The 21,783-nt window shown below is 44.8% G+C and overlaps 1 protein-coding gene across 1 annotated transcript in view; it reads right to left on the reverse strand.

Moving 5' to 3' along the window:
• EEPD1 (endonuclease/exonuclease/phosphatase family domain containing 1) overlaps nt 1-21,783 on the reverse strand; it is a 65,813-nt gene that overhangs the window by 2,454 nt on the left and 41,576 nt on the right. The window contains exons 3-5 of the mRNA XM_074575446.1: nt 8,201-8,311; nt 4,860-4,994; nt 3,421-3,553 (exon numbers count right to left, since the gene is read on the reverse strand). Coding sequence (XP_074431547.1) covers nt 3,421-3,553; nt 4,860-4,994; nt 8,201-8,311 — 379 coding nt within the window. The remainder of the gene's footprint in view (nt 1-3,420; nt 3,554-4,859; nt 4,995-8,200; nt 8,312-21,783) is intronic.

Below are 21,783 nucleotides of genomic sequence, written 5' to 3' on the forward strand. Positions count from 1 at the left end.
AGTCAGCCTGCGGCACGCCAGGGAGGAAATCACTGTATTCTTCACCCATTTAAACTTTTGCATGCAGAATAACTAAGCATAAAACCATAACGCAGCATAAAGTTGACAGACGAAATAGGCTGGAGCATGTCAAAGAAGCTGAAACACAGTTTGCCATCGGGGAGGGAAAAGATTGCTTCTGGTCCCCTCTCACAGGAGCTTCTGGGGCTCCCCATGACCACGAATCACTGGGGAAAAGGCCGGGCAGTCCTGCGCTAATCAGGAAAAGCAGGCAACACCGATTTTCTAGATAACCACCGACTTCATTTCCCTTTGTCCTGGCTCACTCTCAGCCCTTCTCCTGCCTCTGCCAGCTCCCGCAACAGCAACGCCAGGCACAGCAGCACAGCAGTTTCATGTCTTGTCTGCCTCCCGAGACCCCGACAGACATCAAGGAGCGGGAGGGAAGGGAGCAAACCTGCCTGGATCCTCCTGGATGTCCCTGGGTCCTTCAGCAGAGGCAGGGAGCAGAGCCACCATGCAGCAGCTGCAGCTCCCAGAGGTCTCCCGGGTCAGCCTCAATGCCTCTTAGCCAAACTTTGCAAAAAGTCCAGAAGAATGCATGCCCTTGCCCGTAACGATCAAAAACCGGGGTCGCGATGTCCACAGTTACAATCAGATGGGGGGAAAAAGAAAATTGAGACAATGCTACTGGATGTGAAAATCACATCAACGCTATGACGTGATTTTCCTCTTTTGGATGAGACGAGAGTTTCAGTCTGGCAGGGCTCGTTCCTCCTCCAGACTGGGCAGCAGAGGCTGCCAGAGCCAGGGGCTCCTCAGCTGATGCAGTCTGGTCTTCCCACAGGAGGCATTAGCAAGCACTCCCGCACCAAGCCAGCCTTTGCTGCGAAGGTCCCTCTCACAGATTATACTGTCCCATGAGGACCCAGAGCCTCTGCCTGGTGGCAGTCGGTGGCATACGGCCCACAGCAGACAGGCATGTCTCCCATTACCTCTCTGGGGTGTTCCCACACGCATTCAGACCCACCAGGCTCAAAGTGGCCCTGCCCTCCTCAACAGGGAACTCTTCAGGTGAGGAGAAAGTCCGGTCTGTGTGCAAACGCACCTGCAAATTCACCGAAGCACCAGCGACTTTCAGCAGTTTCTGCGGGTGGCTCCCGGCCAGCAAAGCAAAGCAAAACGCTGCCTTAACTCAGCCCTGTGCCACAGCAGCTAAGCCCCGTGTGCCAATGCTACCAGCTGAGGGACTTCCAGTGCCTGCAGAAAGTCTGCAAGGTTGAAATCTGCTCCCCCGCAGGAACCAGAAAAATCTTCCTTTGCTTCATGGCAATCCAAAGAGACACCTGTAGGACACTCTGCCTGACTTCCCCATGCCCCCAACGAGTCCCCTCATGAATTAAACAGACCCTTAAGCCCCCAGACTTCCTGGACAGAGTGAGAAGCAGATGATGAGAAGGATGTGATGGTACATCATCTGCCATGAGACTCCCTACTGCTTCTTAAAGGTCTTCTGAGCTTAGTGCCCAATGCACAAGTAAACCACGGAATACGGCTAAGCCAGATGGGAGAAGATGACTAAGCCAAGACCCTGCTCCCTGGGTCCATGCACTACCAACACAGCCAGAATACTGTCTGTGTGCCACCCATGGTCGCCACGCTGAAGATGAACAGGAGGAGGAGTATTTGAGAGAAGGCAGAAGGGCTGCTGCAAGGTGTTAGCTATGAGCAGCAAACAGCCACCACACCTCTCTGGTACTGCTGAAGGGGAAGAAAGAGGGAAGAAAGGAACCAGGACCCACTGGTCTGATGGGAGAAATATGAGGACACTACTGCTCTGCATTACAAGAGGCTGTGGGTGGTAACCAAATTTCTTCAGACGCTCATGTGCCTCTTCGTAAGAATGAAAGATAAAAGAGTAGGCGTCCGTTAGCAAAATGGGAGCAGAAACTACAATTTACTGCAGTACCCACAGACAAATCAGTTCTTATTACCCATACTTTATGGATTGATTCGGAAGAAATTGAAGGACGGCAGTAATTTTACGCATGACATTGATTTCGGCAGGGTAATTCAGTACTTCAAAGTAACACGTGTGCACTACCATTTGTTTACAAAACAAGACCTGCATCCCGCAAGTTCAGAGGAATCTGAATCTCTCCTTTTGTGAAAGACTAAGCCAAGAAAAAACATGCTCCAGTAACACGCCTACCATATGAAAATAAAACCATGAAATAAAGAGGAGCCCTAATGTGGACAGTCTAAATTTAGATGCAGCGGAAATGCAACCCCATTGACTTCAGAAGAGCTACACATTTATCTGTGTCTCAGTTCAGCCTTCGGGGATTAAACAAACGATCCTTTTGTTTACCTTCATCCTTTCCAGTTTCAAGGTACGTGGACAAATACTTAGATCAGTAGCACTTAAAAATAGCTCTGACTGACTTCTTGCAGCTCAAAAGGAAAAACAATAGAACACGCATAAAACCTGCAAACATCTCTTGCGTTATACAAGAGGGATATTAATGCTTCCAAGTGACCAACCTTGCTAAACTGGGCCAAGCTGAAAATCATCACGCAAATAACCTTAACTTTGTAACCCTTTTGCATCTTTGTTAAGCAGTAAATGAAGGGGTAGATTTTTCTATTCCTATGAAAAGATCAGCAACATTTTGAATCTGAAACGTGCTGCTCTGCTTCATAGGAAATCGAGTTCCATTTGCGAGCTTCAGAGTAAGACGCACGTTCTCAGAAATGAGGTAAAGAAATTCATATGGCTATCACACAGCTCAAGTTTGGATCTAAATTCTGGTGTCTCTCATTCTGATGTAAAACCAGAGCAACGTATTTGAAACCAACACAATTATCCTGCGTATTACATCCAGATCCAAAGCAGGATTTAGTCTCTTTTCTCATGAACAGGCATCTCCAGATTTGCAATGGGTTTTCCAAAGTGCTTCCAATTATCCAAAAGTAAATTATTTTGAAATTTATTTCGAAAAAAATCCATTAAGCTTTGTTCTGATATCAAGTAGGCGTCATTTCCACAAAACACTTTAAAATAGGGTCTTAACTCTGGTGTCTTTTTTGGGGGGGAGGTCTGAACTTGCTCTGACATTGGGTAAAATCAGAAGGAGCTTCATTTGAAAAAACAGTGTCAAAGCCAGTAGGATGCCCTGTGCTGTTCGTGTTAATTGGGAGAGACAATAAGTCAAGGGGCTGGGGGAAAGCCCGTTTGCCAGGCTACACATCATTCAAATACAAATACCAGTAAAGACAATGTAGAGCTGATGAGGATATTTCTGAAACCTGCGTTGAGACAGATTTTATTTTCTTTTCAAATTCCTTTTGATTAGATAAGATGACCAGCGTGCATGTGATAGCTGTCAGGAAAAAAAAATCCAAACCCAAATGCCCTACCTTTCAGAGTCTCCTGCAAAGTTTGCGCAAAGGCTGCCAGTTTGTGGCTGTCGTGGTTCTTCCCGGTATTCTCTCCGGCCGAGGGCGACAAGACCAGATGAAGGTTAACCAGCGTTAAATCATTCATCCCAACCTGGGGGAGGAAGGAGGAGAAATCAATGCTGTGCAGACAGGGCACGGAAAGTCACAAAGCAAACCCAGGTGCCTGTTCCCAGTACTTTTGATAGTAAATCTGGGTGCCTAGGACTTACTCTGCTGTGTGCCTGGTGTGTTTTGGTTGGTCTTGTTTTTCGGAGGAAGAGAGGGAAGGTGTTTTGCAGCTCTGTTTGCAATAACCTGATACTCTTTCAGTTCTGGGGAAACTGGTTTGCATAAGCAAGCCATGGTTGCAGAATGAAGCTGGCTGCTTATGAAAATCAGTTTATGCACAACCAACTGTTAATAAGCTACAAATAACACCGTGGTCATTACATGGGCTAATTACTACCCCCTTGTGATTAGCCTTGGCCCGTAACAGAGAGTAACCAAGAAACTTAATGTACCTTGAAAGGAGCTGTTGGCTCCCTGCAATCTTCTTACCTTCTGGGACTCACTTGGCACAAGTAATACTTACTCCTAATATTGACCTATGTTAATTATTAATTATTTTAATATAATATTAATATAATTAATAATAATGTATTGATAATTATTTTATTCATGCTTCTCTCAAAGCATTACCAGAGATGTTAAGTTCCCCAAACTGGACCCTTCCATCACATCTCATAGTGTGGAGATGGGCTCTCTCCACTTGGATGTTCACTCAAGCATACGTACGAGAACACTTTCCAAAATGCATCATGTTCTTTTAGATGGGTTAAGCCTAGTGAAAAAGCTTTAAAATGGAAACTCTGCAGTATGCCAGCAACATAAGACAGATTAGCCCGAGTCTCTCAGGAGCACTGTGCCTTTTATATATATATATGTATATATATATCGACTCTGTCTACACTTACACTTCTCCACTCACCATTTGTGGCACTGACAAGAATCACAGCCCTGTGTCTGGCTGCTGCTGGCTACGCACCTCAGTTTTGCTGTGTTAATTTGGCAAAAGCAGAATAAGGTGACTGGTGACTTCTGTCACGCTCTCAGTAGCTGTGGATGCTACTGAAGATCCACCAACCCGAATGCTGCCTTGCGGCAGGGTTTGCTCCCACAGGAGCTGAAGAAAGGACTAATTCTGGTGATCTGCCATGCCCATAAAGGCCCTACGTGGGTATGGTTCATGGCCTTGACCTACAATCAAGCCACAAGACAGCGCAGAAGTGACGAGATGGGTTTGAGCTTCCTGCAAAATTTTTATCTGTTAGAAGACTGTGTGTCTTTCCGGTTTCTTACCCCAAATTTCTTAATAAAAGCTCAATTCTGCAAGGGTTGGTTCACATAATGGTGGTTACCTTGAAATGTGCAAGATACGGGTGAGGATATGAGTGCCTCCCATTGCCATTAGTCTGTGCACTCTCCTGAGATGAAGCATCTTTCAGTTCAATGCCAGCTGTTGTATCCCAGAGGAAGCCAGAATACTCAACTCCCTGGATTTAAAAAAAAAAAACAAACAAAAAAAACCAACCAAACAAAAAAAAAACAAACAAAAAAGAGAAAAGCTAGTAGTAAAAAGGTAAAACCAAAACATTCTGCCCAAATCTAGCTCCCTAGGTGAACCTTTCACCCGCAAGCTCCAGTACCACTGTTAGTATTGGCAGTGGTGTACGTCACTCCCAAAAGATGCAGAGGCAGTAAAAGATGATGCAGGTTTATATTTGGGGCTTGGCGCCTGCTGAGGGCAGGGAGCCCAACCCACTGTGCACAAGCGTAAAGGAGAAACAGCATCCTAGGCTATCCGTAAGGGATAAAGAAACAGGTAGGAACACTTCTTTATCTCACCCCGGCCAAAAGTCCCACCAGGGAGGAACGCTCCCTGGGCAGCCCCACTGAAAACTGAGCACGCTTAGCTGAAACACGTATTGCTCTGCTGCTCGCAGCCCCTGGCGCCTGTGACGCCGGCCGGGAACTTTGGCACTGCTTGGTCCAGCCAAGGATTTAATAGCCTGTTTTATCTTATACAGGTGGAGCGCACTCAGGACTGCTGCAGGGCTGAAACATAAAGATGCCGCCTCCCGTCTTCGTGTTTGGGCTGATACGGTCCCTCGTTTCCTCCCAGTCTCAGCAAGGCATCGGATTCTTCTGAGCATGGTCAATAACGCGGTAGTTTATTACCCATAGGGTTATTTGTCTAACCCTGAGCTCAGTGCCTCGTGGTCTCACTGGGTGACTGCTGGGGCTTGCATTAGACGATGCTGCGTGCAGTTCTTCCTTCTCCCCAAGGCGTACGCCACCTCACAGACTTCTGTCGCCCGCAAGCTAAAAATACGCGGCCTCCTTCAGTCTCTTGGCGCGAAATCTGGTCTAGACCTCTCAGCCCTGTCAATCTTCTCTGTCTCTTTTCCAGCTCAAATATTTCACGCTCAGCTCTCCGCTCCTTTCAGCTCTGTTTCTATCATGCTGCATGGGGGCTTTTTTTTTTGATTACTTCTGGACATGGAATTGGCATTTTCAGAAAGCTGCCTGCCCCGGTTGCACCAGCAGCGACATCTAATTCAAAGCCTGTCAGTCTCCACTCCCATCACCCAGACACCATTTTCCTTGGTATCATTCAAACCTGCTTCCCTTAGCGAATTGTAGTTAAATCCATCTCAAGGAAGAGTTTTCTCCATTTCGGCTGCAATAAACAGTGTTATCTGCTCTGCTGACTTTCTATGAGCCTTGAAAGAACGTATTAAGGTTGGCTAAAATCCTTTGGTAGATTCTTTAGATAACTCACCTTTAAAGCACTGACAAAATTATTCCACCCGTCCGAAGTCTAAAGTCTGAAAACTGCTATAGGAAAAGATGTGGAAGAATAAAGCAGCTGTCAACAGCTGCCCGCTACTCCCTGGCGCCAGACTGTACATCAGCCTGGTGGACAAAAGTCGTTGCTTGGTTGAAGGCCAAATGCCTGGGACGTGTGGAAGCACGAGCCTGATGCACCATCCACCGTTTTGCACTATTTAGCCCTATAGAGCGTCCTGAGATCGGCTTGTGCTGAAGATGTTATACGCTCAGGCTTACACTACGTTACTTCACTGTATTGTGCTTGTGTACACGATGTTCAAACCCGATGTACCCACTAACTAACCCAAGGGGTAGAAGAGACTTTTTGGCTTAGTGGAGGGTTCTCCAGCACAGCCAGATTTCTGTTAAAGTGGCTAAAAGGAAGAGTTAGTAGATAACATTTCTATTCTTAGCTTGGCCACAGACTTCTCCCGCAATTTTGGGAAGCATTCATCCTTACATCCCTACCAGTAAAACAAGGCAGATGATGATTTTTGTTTACTCAGCCCATAGTCAAACTTTCATTGTTATCTTTGGAAATACAGCTCCAAAAAGAACTGACTAAAGATTCTGGGTTTAACATAGAAACTCTGAGACAATTATCAATAAATCTTGGGGGAAAAAAAAGAAAAAGCAGAGGGAACAACTTCAACAACTTTGCACAACTTTTTAAATTCAGCGTTTTAATGATCTGGCCTAACAAGAGATCCCAAAGGAAAATTCCAGCCAGGAATAAAAATGTCCTGAAGGGGACTGGAATTAAGCGTGAATTGTGTTAAACCTTGGACACATTCAGACCCTCTGTGTCTTTCTAGTGCCAGCTAGAGTCCAGTCGTCGTGCTGCTCAGGTGGTGTGTTTTGCTTTGTGGGTTTTTTTTTTTCTTTCTTTCTTTCTCAGATTTTACTCAGAAGGGCAATAAAAGGAGGTGCATCTCCCAAAACACCAGTCCAAAACCAGTGAACGGTGATGCAACCTGATTTGGAAAAGCCAGATTGAGGAAACGTGGATTCTGAGCAGCATGATTATGGGATACAACTGCAGCCATGTCTTTAACAGCGACAGCGCTCAGAGTAGATGAAAGACAGCCCGATGTACTGCCAGGCACCATTCATTACGTGACAGGTCTCGGTTTCTGCTTCTACCCCACAACACCACCCACGCTGCAATAACTGCATCATGAGAACGATGCCATTCGGCAACAACAGGCTCGAGCCCAAGGAGGACCTTGCTCTGAAATCTCATTAGCGCCCTTAAAGGGAAAAAAGAGATTTCCCTTGGGAGAAACTACTGCTTTGGGGCATTGTTAATGGTGTCCAGCCCAACGCAGCTATACCTTGAATACTGTCAAAGGCAGCAGGTGCAGCTGTCACCACCTTATAAATTAGAACCCCACCGCAGCACATATATATATTCCCACGGCAGCAGATGCTGCAGGGAAAAGCAGAGTGCAGCACGGTGCTGATTTCCAATGGAGTCTGCAGCATATTTTAAATACCTGTGCAGAAAAAAAATCAGAAGTACTGCAGCCTGCCAGGGGCAAAACCAAGGACTCTCCTTGTCCTCATGTGTAGCCTTTCTTCTATGTTTCTGTACTGTTTTTATGCACCGTACCTCCCCCAAACACACACCCGCTCCTCCTTACAAGTGTGCCACAGGCTGAGGAAAACAATTCTTCCACAAAATCAAGCGCACAGTCAAATTGAAAGCTGTAGGAACAGTCAGCTTAAAAAACAAGAGATGCAAACTTTGCCAAAAAAGATTTGCAAAATGTTTTGCCTTAAACATTCAAAATATGTCCTTGGTTAGAGGGGGGGAAGAAAAAAAAAAAAAAGCAAAGCCAAAGTTCAGACTTAGGGATTAATGTACCTTGTGTAGCTGGCCCGAGGGTTTTTCGGAAACAACACCCTTCCAACATCCTCTAGGGCCCTTCCACTTGCGGATGTTTGGCAGCGTCGGCTGGTTCAGCTCCGTACAAAACTAGAGAGAGAGGAAAGTGGGGGTGGGGGGAGAAGAAAAGATCAGTTTTGTAGGGTTTAAAACAAAAAAAACGTGCAAAATAAAGCATGTAGTGAGGCATTGCTAAGACACGCCATGGGGCACGGGCTGTGCTCTCCGCCCTCCCTGAAGGCTCGCAAAGGAGGTGGTCTGGGCCACATCCCAGGCTGACACCCCTGCCTGGACATCACTTGGAGGGAAATAAATATTAAAATAGCTCAGTGCAAATGCTGCGAGTACAACGTTTCTCCCTCAGATTCTTTTTTTTTTCCCCTCCAACGCTACTTGTGTGACTGCAAGTGGGTTTCCTCTGTGCCGCCTCCAAACATGCTGACTGCACCGTATCCCACCCCTTGAGGGGCTTCATGGGCCAGGAAGCCCCTGTGGCGTGGCTGCCTCCTCTCCAACACCAAGGCTGTCAGCACAACACAAGAGGAAGGGTGTAGGCCAAGCTCAATAGCTGCCGTTTTGGGGTTAAGAGTCTGATTTTAAGCCTGCCAGGCCCCTGGTAGCACTGAGATGAGAGGAGGACCTTTCTCCTCACCCCATTTTGGGCTCGGCATGAGCAGAGAGCCGAGTGACGAGCCCATACCTTGATGGCAAAGAAGCTGAGCATTTAGGCTAAGGAACCCTGAAAAAGTTATCATGCCCAAGGGCATGCTGCGGGAGAGACGATAGATTGGAGGAAGGAGATCCTTAGTTCTGTTGGGTATGTTTCAATGTCTGCATTTCAATGGGCAAGTAATAAACTGCAACCATGAAATGCGTAGCAGAGGCAAACCCCATAAACTGCTGTGGGAACTCTGTCTAAAGTTTCTGGCCTTTTCGGAAATGTTGTTAAAAGAACAGCTGCCACATATTCACCCGGCATTTTGCAGCCGCGCATACACCATAGATGCTGTAATACCACCGTACACACTGTATACCACTACATGGTATATTAAGACAGATGCTTTCTGGATCGTTGAAACTCCCTGTCCACAAAGGGATCATCTGCACACTTCCACACAGATCCAGCAGATCTTTTGATGCTCCCCAGAGGTGTTTTTCTTCCTGGACACTGCTGTACAGCCACAGCACGTGGACATCTTTACGTGTCCATGGCACACAGTCAGAGCTATAGCGGCTGCGTTCGAATACCCAACAGATTGGGGATACTATAACTGTGGATGCCCTGGAAAGCCCCCAAGTCCACTGGGTAACATCTTGAGACTGACATAAAAAAAAATTAAAAAGAAAACCACTCCATGGCCCGGAAAACCTGGAATCTGAAACCCCTCAATGCAGACAATATGGAACTGTATCCAGAATGTCCCTCCAAATCAAGCAGCAATTTAACAAAGAAGGATTTTCAAGGCAAACAATAACCTCCTGTACACAGTGACTCCGCCATGGGACGTGCCAAACACAGTTCAAAGAGCTGCAGTGATAAACTGCACCGATATAAGTGTTTCCTACGTGGGTATCAGCAAAATGATGGGACAGCTATTCCCATGTTTACTTTATCTTTTGTTTCAAAAATAAAAATCAAACCCTGCTCTTTCAACTAACTGCAAGTTCAGCATCCTGGAGGCTGAAGCTGTAAGCGCTGAATTCTCAGATACAGGCAACCCAGCAACCCTTTTTTGCCTCGGAAGGCTGAGAGTCATTTTGGTTGCACACCCCAAGCAAAAATGCTTGGCACACCTTTCAAAACAGTTTTCTGAAATGCAGAGATTGGCTGGGGTTCCTTATTCAAGATGTGGCATTAACGTTCCGTGTTATTCTCTGTTATATACCTTCAGGCAGCGCTAGGGCTGGGCTGATGTATTAAGCGAGGAGGCACGCAGGGCGTTCGCATGGCCTGGGAACAGAGCTCTGCTCTCAACTGATTGCCAGGTGCTACCCTAATAAACACAATAAATCACGGCAGCAGGAATTATTCATTCCTGATGTCATTACGATGACTTTAAACAGCGTGAATTCGGTGAACGGGTTTTCTAACCTTTAAATAACTTAAATCGGCAAAAAAAGATTGTTGAAATTAGGAGTTCAGCTGTATCCCGACAAAAGAGTTAAGTTATCTCTGGGTTGCAGCTGCCTAGAAAGTCCAGCCAGCACAAAGGATATGACAGGGCTGAATAAATCCTACAGAAACCATCACTTTATTAAAAAGAGCATCTGCAGTCGACTAGTTTGAATATTTTGTTTCTTCCAAATTGATTTTTTTTTTTTTTTAAGGCCTTGATTGAACTTTGCTCAAACAAAAAGATGACAAATAAGATTACACGGTTTGTTCAGAAAAAAAGCCAGCAGCCTGTTCTGGGTACGGTTGCACCAATGGAGAACTTGGCCTACAGCAGCTGACTTTAATCTGCGCCCATTTTCCAGGGCTTACAGGCACACAGATTTTGAAGCTGTGACAGCATACTTGCTTAGGTCATGTTTATTTGCTGAAGTGAGAAGGGCATTTCTCAAATCATGTTGTTCTGCCCACAAAACCCAACATCAAACAACATTACGCTTTCCCTCGTTCAGTAAAAATATACAGACAAGCTCCTAGTCCACATTGGGAATGAAAAAAATGCCTTTCCTCCTTTGCAAAACTAAGCTAGAGCTACGCCAATCCCTTTGAGGAGCAGTTCTTCAAGTGGTAAAGAAAAATCAAAATTAAAATCTCAGTCAACCGGAACAACATGTTGTGGTTTTTTCCCAAAAAGAAGTTCTAGTTTTGTTTTTCTCTGGAGCCTTTCAGGCTGCAAGCTTCCTGAAATTCAATCAGCTTCTTCATTAAATCCTACACACCCTGAGTCAAAACTCAGACACAGACCATAAGACCACCAGCACCAGGGATTATTTACGAGGATGCCCTGTATCACACCTACGCCGCCACGGCCTCTCTTGCGGCTGGGTGCTGGTTTTCGTGGGATAGGCAGAGCTGCCAGGGAGCAGGAACACGGAGCACCAGGCTCCAGGCATGCTCTAGGCAAAGAGCAGCCTGTGCTCTTGAGAGGTCAACCCCCTTGTGCCAGGAACATGTCTGTTGCCCCCATTTAGCCTGCAAAACGCCAACAAGGGCCACCACCCCAGGAACTGGGACAAGCCCTGTTGCCTTTCCTCATCAGCAACACGTCATTTTCCCAAGAAGGGAGGATCCAAAGATGTAATTGCTCTTTGTCCACCCTGATAAGGAGCCGGTGCCTGCTGCTCCCAGCCCCACCAGAAGCAGAGACAGGTTCGGGAACGAGCTTATGACTGACACTGGAAAAGAACGAAGGGCAGTTGGAAGAAGCTGGGGAAATGCACATTTGAGGAGGGACTGGAGAGGGGAAGGAAACGGGTCTTGGACTAAACTGGGAACAGGGAGAGGAACATATACTGGGCTGGCATGTGCTAGAGACCATAAGGGAGTCACAGCCTCCCTAACACACCTATCTGCTTCCCCAAGACACTCCAGGCACTGCCAGCGAGAGCATCTGATTTGTGCATTAAGCTAAATCTCTTCCATTGCAGTAACTCTGCACACTAGGAGAGCTGCCAGCGAGCACCCTGCAGGAGCCCACGAGCTCAGGGATCTCACCTTTGTGAGAAGAACCGCTTCTTCTGGATGCCCTGGTTAATCTTTGTGTTCTTTTGTGTGCTACTTGTGCAGCCAGTCCCAAAGCAGGCACAGCAGTGTCATCTCTTCCAGATGACAACACCACTCCATGCTGAACATCTTTGCCTGTTAAGCGTTACTCCTGTAATACCATCTCTGGTACCAACACTGAGCCAGCGACCACCCTTGGGGTGAGCATCTTTTGCTTGAAAAGAGGGTGCGCTACTCCTAAACCCTGAGGAAACCAAATGTGATCCAGGAAAACAATGTCTTAGGGCTTAATAAGTTACACATTTGTTATTAGCCAGTGATTCCACTTTGGAGGACACTTTCATTTCAGATCTGGAGTCAGAGCAGAGGCTGTAAGGAGGACAAGGAAAGAAGGAACTGAGGAGGAGGAGCTTCCAGGGTGAGCCTGTTGTTATGGCACGGTACCTCTCAGTAATCATTGCCTGAACTTTAGAAAGGCACTCAAAGCAATTAGCGGTCTCTTTTGGTTAATTACCACAGAAGCTTTCAGGCCAAAAAAGCACTGCAGTAAAGGTAAACAACAACTTACTTCATCAAAGCAAAGGTGATTTTAGTTCCTCTTAACCAAGAGAAGAGATGAGAACTAGGGAATAAATATTCCGTTTCTGAATGTCACATACACACAGTTCCTTTATTTTTAACAGGCACTAGACGAAGCAGCTTTAATGAGTACTGGAGATGCATACGAAACTTCTATCAATTCCTTATCATTTCAGCTATGTTGAGGTGTCTTATTAGTAAAGATTTTACATTGTCGGGGTGAAAGAGATTGGGAGTTTGAGTGTGGGAGCTGGCAGTAGTTGAAAAGGAGACCCTGGTCAGCAAAAAATATGCTAAACTATACTACTATTACTAGAAGCAGCTTTAATGAGTACTGGAGATGCATACGAAACTTCTATCAATTCCTTATCATTTCAGCTATGTTGAGGTGTCTTATTAGTAAAGATTTTATATTGTCGGGGTGAAAGAGACTGGGAGTTTGAGTGTGGGAGCTGGCAGTAGTTGAAAAGGACACCCTGGTCAGCAAAAAAATATGCTAAACTATATTATTAGGTGAAAAATCACCCCCTTTTTTCAAATTGTAGATCCTGGATAAATCTTGAAGTAGAAATCTGGAATAGTGCATGAAAAAATGTAATCCTCTGGTAGTGCACTCACTTTCCTGTTACTTTTGAGGGACCTCTCAGTAGTATTTCATGGACTGGAGGAATCTGCAGGTCATGGGCTGGAAAACAGCAAGTTAAGGACTGTTCTGTGCTACAGAGCATCTCCCAGTGATGAACTTGGTGCTTCAGGAAAGGGTAAACAGAAGAGCTCTAAGATACACCTTGTAAATTGTGCAGTGGCACTTGAGGAGAAGCCCCCTCTCCAATAAAACTCCCATCCTGAAACATGATCTAATATATTTCTGATAGAAGATACAAGAAAATTGACAGTGGCTTCATGAGAACATCTGGCACTGCTCTTTTTGACTCAGTCTTTATATATATATATATTTTTTTATATATATATATATATATGCCTTCCCTGCTCCATCAATGGGTATTGTATAAGTTAAAAATGACATTCCTGGAATTAAATGCGCGTTATCCTTTCTTTTCCTTTTTCACCCAAGTGGCATGTACTTTTATTTCCAATTGAAAAAGTAGACTCGAATACCTGTACTTCTAATTCAATCTACCACATACAAGACACAGCCACAGTTGGTAGACCGTAATGAAGCCTGACCTAGAAAGCCGGGGGCAGAAAAGTTATAAGTATTTCTGAGAACTTGAAATCAACACTTTTGTTTTTTAGTAAAGTATCCTGATTTGACACCGGTGCTCCAGAAGAAAAAGAGTGTTTTGTAAGATAGCGTTTGTGAGGAGGAAGAGACTGAGTCAGAGGGTGGAGAGATTTGTGGGTGTTGTATTCTAGTGAACTGGCTACTGAGTTAGGGGTAAGGAAAAGCCAAAGGCTTCAGGGCTGTTGTCCTGGTGCAGCCACACGTGGCAGAGCAAGGCACATCAAGAGGGGCCAGGATGCTCAACGCACTTCTGCAGCTCAACAACACTGCATCCACCTCCCACAGGCAGGGGCGACTAAGGAAGGGGACACAGGGGAGCATCAGGCCTTTCAGTCACATCTGGATTCTCCTATAACCAAAGGTTAACAGCAGGGAAGAGACTCAACGTTGGATGGCATTTCCCACTGACAACAGTGTGGTCTCATCGCTTGTTTGCCTTTCCCTCAAGCGCATCCCTTTCCCTTTTGCAGAAGTAGCCAAAAAATACACACACAAGAAACAGATGCACCCACTGGCGTGGAGGATGCACTCGCAAACTCTATTCAGAGGAACCATATAGACAACACAACGGAAAGTCAGGGTGGCCCTACGTTGAGATATAACATTTTTCACACGCCCATTCAACTAGTCCTTTCTAAGAAGTCTTCACTAAAGATTGCATAATATTTGCTGCTTGTGTTGTTCAAGTATTGATAATACATAAAGGCAAATAAAACTTGGCAGGTGGATGGCGGTCTGACAGACAGATAATTATGAGTGTTTTCAAAGGAGAACAACCCCCCACCAGGGAACCAGTTTCAGTCTCAGCCATATCTATACATTTGTGTTGGAAAAAGTTTTCTACTTCTCACTCTTGTACATAATTGTACGTAATTCTATAATGAAGTTAGAGCTGAAGAAATAATAAAAAAATTATAAAGGTTAGGAGAAGAATTCTAGTATGAAAAAAAACCCCAAAAGATAAGGAACCAATCTACTGGAAGTTCAGCAGCTACAGAATTACTCCTGGAAAGCTTATCTGCTCCTTCTGCCATGCTAGCGTGTACTGTTTGCACTGGGTCATTGACACCTGGGGCAATACCTTCCCATCCTTTACCTATGGGTTTGTTGTTCCCAGAGCTAAACCAAAACATCCAGATCGATGACGGAATAAATCCTTGGCACCCTCCATGTTCTTCACAAACATTACCTAACGCATCCTTCAAAGAGCTCTATAAGGTTGTGAGCAGCGAAATCAAGGCGGAGCCCTACAGCACTCCCAAATCCTCAACCAGTGACTTTCTTCAGAAATAATACAGCATCTATAGGCGCAGTCATCACCTCTACATGCCTTTGCACGCTATGGACATACAGAGCTCATTTGTTGGGATAACGTGCATGCACATTGGGGTCCCAAGTCCTGGTCCATTTGAAGACACCTACGGCTTTTTCATCAACTCAAGCAGAACTCATTTTTTCCCCAGAAAATGTACTGCTTCTGCTTCTTAAAGAGCGTCCCAGTAATTCAGGCACCCAGAGAGGAAGGATTTCCTTCCTCTGAGGATCAGATTCTCACTCAGCTCCCAGATAAGCACTCCAGGCACCACATTATGGCCTGGAGAGCAAACATTTACCATACTGCAGCCTCGCTGCCCGGGAGCCACGTGACGACCCCAGTTCCCAGCTTTGCTGCAAAGACCACTTCTAAGCTTAATACTTAAAAAAGGAAACCTCGGGGACTGAGCTCCTCAGAGGAGACAGGATGAGGAAGGCTCATTTTTCAAGCCCAGCTATACATAGGCTAGAAACTCAGTTGTCCAAGCTCTGCTTTCTTCCAATGGGGGTAATTCTGGCTCTGTAGAGAGGCACCGCTCTGCTTAGCTGAGGAGCCTGACAGCAAATTTCCATCATTTAGGCACCCCTGGGGTTAGGCAGCAGCTCCACGATGCTTGGCAGGATTGGAAAATTTTTCAAACGGAAGGCATCGCTTCCCGCGTCAGGTATCTGAGCTCCTTCATGAGCTTGGCCCTGTTTGAACTGGCCCATGGATGTGAATCCAGCTGGACACATGCCTCTCTCCTGCCGCCGCTGTGTTACTCACCCATTGTACTTCATGAATGTGCGGGAAATAATTATGCTGATAAGCTTAACGTTATCTCAGTTATCAAAAGTGTGTAACGATTTGTTTCCATATACAAACCTGTTTGAATCAAATCAGGTTTTTTTTTTTTTAATCAGGACGAGTTGGGGAGCGGTGGGAGCCTAAGTTTGCACTCCCAAGTTATTTGCTTTCCTTTTTGAGTACTTATTTTGGAAAAATTTAGCGGTGAGTTTCTACACTGCTCTCCCAGATGAATTACAGCTCACCACAGTCACCCAACTGCTTAATTCTTTGTAATACCTAAGAGGAAATTACTTTCTTTATTTTTGAATATGTGATTAAAAAACCAGATTGTAGCCCATAAAACCAGTTCTCTGCTCGCCTTTAATCATAGTGTTCCTGGGATAACAATGCAGATCATTCGCTGGCATGTTCTCCTACCTGCATCCTAAACAAAAGTGATTATTTATATAAACAATGTCTTTTTATAGATCTTCAAAAGGAAGACACGGAAACCTTGGTGCAGAGCAGCGAAACAACAACAACTGAAAGAGCTAATGCAATCACTCTCCTAACACATTTTAAGTGCTGGGGCCACTATGGAAGAATTATGGGATGCTCAGCCACATATTGTCAAAATGGGATACGTAACAACTTTCAGCTAGTTTGCCATTTAATGACAAGTTGTCTTCACAGATGCTTGGTGGAAATCTATTCTGCCCTTTCTCAAAGGAAGAAAGCACCCATATTTGCCAGCCTCCACGTAAGAGAAGTTTTGTGGGTTCTTAATTTCTCATGTTTCCATTCACAAGCTGAGCTTTTTCCTTGTATTTCACGGGACAAACTCATTTTGCAGAAGACATTTCCTGACTACATCTTTTTGTACCCTTAAGGAATTTTTTTTATTGTTATTTTTAAACATAATACAGAAATTAAGGCTCAAGAAGTTGTCAAAGATGGTCACAAATCTTTGCAATTTATTCCTGAAGCCTTTCCAAGGGAGTGTTTTAGTCTGCATACAAGTAGGCAGTATAATCATTAACAGCAATAATGGCACGCTAAGGGAACTGATGTGATATTAAGAAGAATAAAAAGAAGGCCTCATGACTGTGAGGCTATCTTTTTCATCAAGCTGCTTTTACGAGAGATGAGTGGTTGGGTTCAAACACTCGCACTACATTGCCATAAAACAGTCTGCTCAACTTGGTTAGCTGTGCTAAAATCATAGCCACCCCATGTCTGAATCACTTACTTATTATTATATTGTCTGCTCTAAATACTCAGGTGCTTTTCCAAATTTTTTTCCCCAACTCATTATTTCCAAAGGAAGAAGACACGTTTCATTTTGCTGCCACTTCTGCCACCAGAAATACAGCTCTCCGGGAACACAGGTGTAGGCTTAGGGAAGGTATTGAGATCATTAGAGCAATGCGGCGTCACATATTTTAGAAATCCCACTCTAAGTGTATCACTACAGCTACTGCTTCAAGCAGTGACCGACACAGAGGGATCCAAGCCTTACCCAAAGTGAGCTACTGTCCCAGAGGACACGTATCCGTTTTGACTCATTATGGCCATGGCTCCACACGGCCATGGTCTGTGCAACAGATACAGCAGACCTAAGCTGTGTGCTCCTTTGGACTAGATATAAGGAACCGGGCAACCAGGAGTCAGTGGCTTCCTGGGAACCCCTCTTATTTTCATTTTTTTTGTTTAATCCCTGGGCCGATTCTTTCCTCATGAAACATGAAACTCAGGGATCGATTTCTGCGACGCGTACCGTGAGTACAGCCTTGCTCACCCGTTACCGGGGACTACATGAGGTGAAAAGCAGTTTATCAAAACCTAGCCCTTAATATGGAAAGCAAATAGAAAATCATCCTATGAAACACGAGACCCAAAAGCGATAAGAAATAGTTTCTTGTTCACCAATTAAAAAAAAAAAACCACCACCAAAAAAACAACAAACCAACCAGTGAACTATATCAGTTTGCCAGGAGCTGAATCTCCCTACCTGCACATTAGCTTCAGCCACCGGAGAGGAAAAAAACGTGCTAAAACAAAAGAAGAACAAAAAATGAAAGGGAACAGGGAAATCACAGTTTTGAGTGTTATTAATCAAGGGAAGCTGCTTAAGCATGTAAGATAACTAGGTCTTCTCTCCATTCCCATGATAAAAATTTACTCATTTCCAGAGGTGTTAGCAAGCGAGTTGGGGCTTTTTTGTGGGTTTTAGTTCTGTTTTTTTTTAATTGTGCACTGCTGGCAGATACATGGCAGCAAAGATGGATGGGACTGTGCTGATGTGCAGTATGAGAAGAATAAGAGCAGTGTGTTAAGAAAACTGCTGTGACACCAGGAAAAAAAGGCACAGCCCCCATTATTACAAGGTCAGTTTGGCAATCTCTACAGAGCCTTGCATCAAAAATAGTTATTCACTGGGCATTTTGCTTCCATCCATTTCTTTCCTACTGTTAGTATTAATGTTTTCCCCAACTGATTTACATCTCTGCTTAGAGCAAGCACTCTTTCCCGTGGTATGAACACAAAAACAAGGAAGAGAAAAATATGTAATATGACTCACAACCATTGCCAGATTCAAATATTTATTCTTCCTTCAGGCATTGATTACACCACCGTACCACTGTACCACCTCCTGTAAAGTTATTTAAATCTCTCTCATATCCTATTCCATTACTTTTTTTTTTTTTGGATGCTTATTATTAGGAGGATCTCTTCCAGGCTGCTAGCATTAGGACATGTCATCTCACCTTTTTTTAAAAAAGTCTCCTACGCATCTACATTCTTCTTCACACCTCTAGCCCTTAATTTAGAGCCCAATTTGACACTGACTCCTCTCTGAAATAGCACATTCTTTATTTATAGGTTTGCATTAGTTTTCTGTCTTCAGCCACTGGCATGCCCTCCACGGAGTTTACAGGACTGTCTTCCAACCCCGACCAAAGTTCTGCTCTAACAGATGCAATGGACTCTCTGGATCCCTGTAGAGAGCATATGCATTACTTAATCCACATAAACTACCAAAAAATTATTTGGGCTGACATTAAAACACTCTTTCTGCTCTGTCAATCTATCAGAAAAAAAAACCAACATCACCCTTCACCAAAATTGCTGACTATTCAGAACTGGTCCTGTTATATGAACTTGCTTTGCTTTCTTCCACCTTGTAGAAGCAAGCCAGGAAAAAAAGGACTAAGGACCCCTATTACTTTTACCGCCCACAAACAACCCAAAACTTAAATACACGCCAGCATTTGTAAACACATATTATCTGTTTCTCCTTGTTCTGGGAGTGTAGAGAATAATTTTACCAATGGATAAGTTTGGCTTCTGCCCAGGGATAGGACTAGATGCCTCACAAAAGAATGCCAAGCTAGTGTAACAAGCAGTCTCCATACCTTCACTTCTCAGAGAGGCACAGCCATGCTCTAGGGAAGAAGAGGGCACCTATTCTTTCCGAGGGACATTTTAAGAACAACCTGTGCTCTCCATGGCTCTCAGTGATGTGTACTGCATGGCTTCTAGTGTTTTGTTTATTGAAATCCACTGATGATCAGAAAGGAGATGGGCAACGCAACTAAAGGGAAAAAAAATCCAACCAGGATCAAAGATGCCAGACATACTAGTAGATGAGAGCCTGTGCTTCCAATGCTGCTGACCACTTGATAATAGTTTGCAGTAGAGGGGCCTGGAAAGACAAAGTAGTCATAGGTTCCCTACGGAGAGCCACTGAAGTCATCATGGAGCTAGCCAGAGTCATAAGGTCCACCCATACATCTCCTCAAACTTCTAGTCATCCAGATCACTCCTAGAGGACAGAAAGCAGGAAGAGAAGTGAAAGGCCAGAGGCAAATATTGTATAGCTGCAGGGTTCCTAAGTCAATTTACTGGATGGGATAATCCCGAAGAAGCCTGTCATATTGTAAGAAATAGTGTCAATGTCATTTCCGGCTCCACTCAGCCAAAAATGCTTCACAATAACAGCTATTATTTCCCTTTACCCTGAGATTTCTTGACCCCAGGGGGTGAAGTCTGAAAAAAAGACTTTGCACCCCTGAGTATTACCTGCACTCAGATAAACAAGCAAGACAAGAAGAAAGAGACAGGGGGAAATGTAGGAAGGATGTGGGAGCGCAAAAGGGTAAGTAAGAGGGAATAAGGTGAGAAAAAGAATTAAAATAAAATTAGTTGGACAATTTGGAATAATCTCCTTCTACTCTGAGTGGTGAGTCATTGACTGCATGGTGGCTTTGAAGGAAGAGGGCAGGAGGAGCTACTCCAGCTCATGAATTATGCAGAAGTCTGTCCCAGGGCTGAATTAGGCAGAGGGCAAGGCAAGAGTCTTAGTTCCATGTTTGGGGATGGGAACGGGGAACAGAAAAATGAGGCAGCAACAGGGCTGGAAGAGATAGATTGATTAAAGTTCCCGAGTTAATCAGTGGCCAAGTCTACATCTCCTTTTCCTGCTCACTGAAAGCGAGACTGCTGTTTCCTTATCTGACTCTAGAGGACATCCAAATGCACTTAAGTTTCAAAGAGGTCAACGTCTTTCTGGAAAGGACAGTTCTAAGAACAGACAGTAAATATAACTCGTTTACAGCAACTAATTAACTTGTTGCCAATTGCCTTATAATCTTTTTTAATCAATAGCTCCAAAGCGAAGCAAGGTTGCAAGACAGAGCTCACACTGTGCAGGAGGACTATGGCTTTTAAAATACGTGCACAAAGACTCATTCCTGGGGTACACGTTGCAACAATTCACACCAAAGAGGAAGGACCGTTTTGGCATTAGAAGAATTCCTGGGACTCGGGAGGCTGTTGTCCACTTTCCAACTCTGTTCGGAGTCGGTCATCTTAGGTGACTCTGCCAAAACCATGTGATTTCCTTGTAACTCCAGCATGCCTCCATAAATCAAGGATAACCACAATTCTTCCCTACCCCTCTGGGACTGCTGCATGATTGCACTCTCCAAAACACTGAACAGCAGCAACAGTGCAGGATATTTTGGCTGCACGGGCAACGGATCCATTCCGGGTGGTCCAACCCCAGTAGCTGCAGAGCTCAGATAGCAATGGTAGACCCTCACCCTGCATGGAAGGCTGTCAACAGCCCTTCCCTGCTTTTACATGGTAACTCCCATGCCAGCGCCAGCCCAGGGAATAACACAGGGAATAACGTTTGCCTGGAAGGGCAGCATTGACTGCATGACCAGCCACTTGGTGCTTGTGGAGGAAATGGTGACAGGCCAGATAAATGGCCTCAGGTGACCGGCTGCTCCATGTCAAGGCATATTACAGCTCACTTTCAACTGCCCCAGCAAACGCACACACACACATGTTTATATCCATGCTAGCAAGAAGCGATATGCCAATGCTTACCCCTGCAAATGGAAACCAGCACCTCTCTTTTAAACACCAACAAGCTCCTAGGGATAACCTTTCACAAATAAACAACCTGCTCCGCTCCGAGAGGGATTTTATAAAGAACAGTGATTACAATGGGCTTAATCATGATTAAACACTGATCTGGCTCAATCTACTCAAAAGCGGACAAAAGATAAATAAAAAACCTCCAGCAGATGCATTTCATACTGGAAATTCTGGAACCTCAATTGACGTCATACTTTTTATGTTCAGATAATATCTGGAGGAAACAGTACACTGGATCAAGAAAACAAAAGCAAATTTCTAGTTAAAATTCTCCGTGCTCTGTGTAGAAAGGAGAAGGCTACAGCAGGGAACGCACAGCGCAGCTCAGCATTTTCCAAACTCGTTTTTGACTGTTGCTGAAATTGCACTATTAGAGCGACGCAACGAGAAAGAAAGAAGCAGTCCCTTTTGTCCTCATCTCCTGGGTCCTACCCTGTAAAACTGGGCAACATTAGTCATTGCGTCTCCCCTCAGACAAAAGCTGCTTCTGATCGATGACAGGCAGGTTAATTTCCTTTTACTAAAATAAT

Source organism: Larus michahellis, chromosome 2 (assembly GCF_964199755.1).
Source record: "Larus michahellis chromosome 2, bLarMic1.1, whole genome shotgun sequence".
Taxonomy (NCBI): Eukaryota; Metazoa; Chordata; class Aves; order Charadriiformes; family Laridae; genus Larus; species Larus michahellis.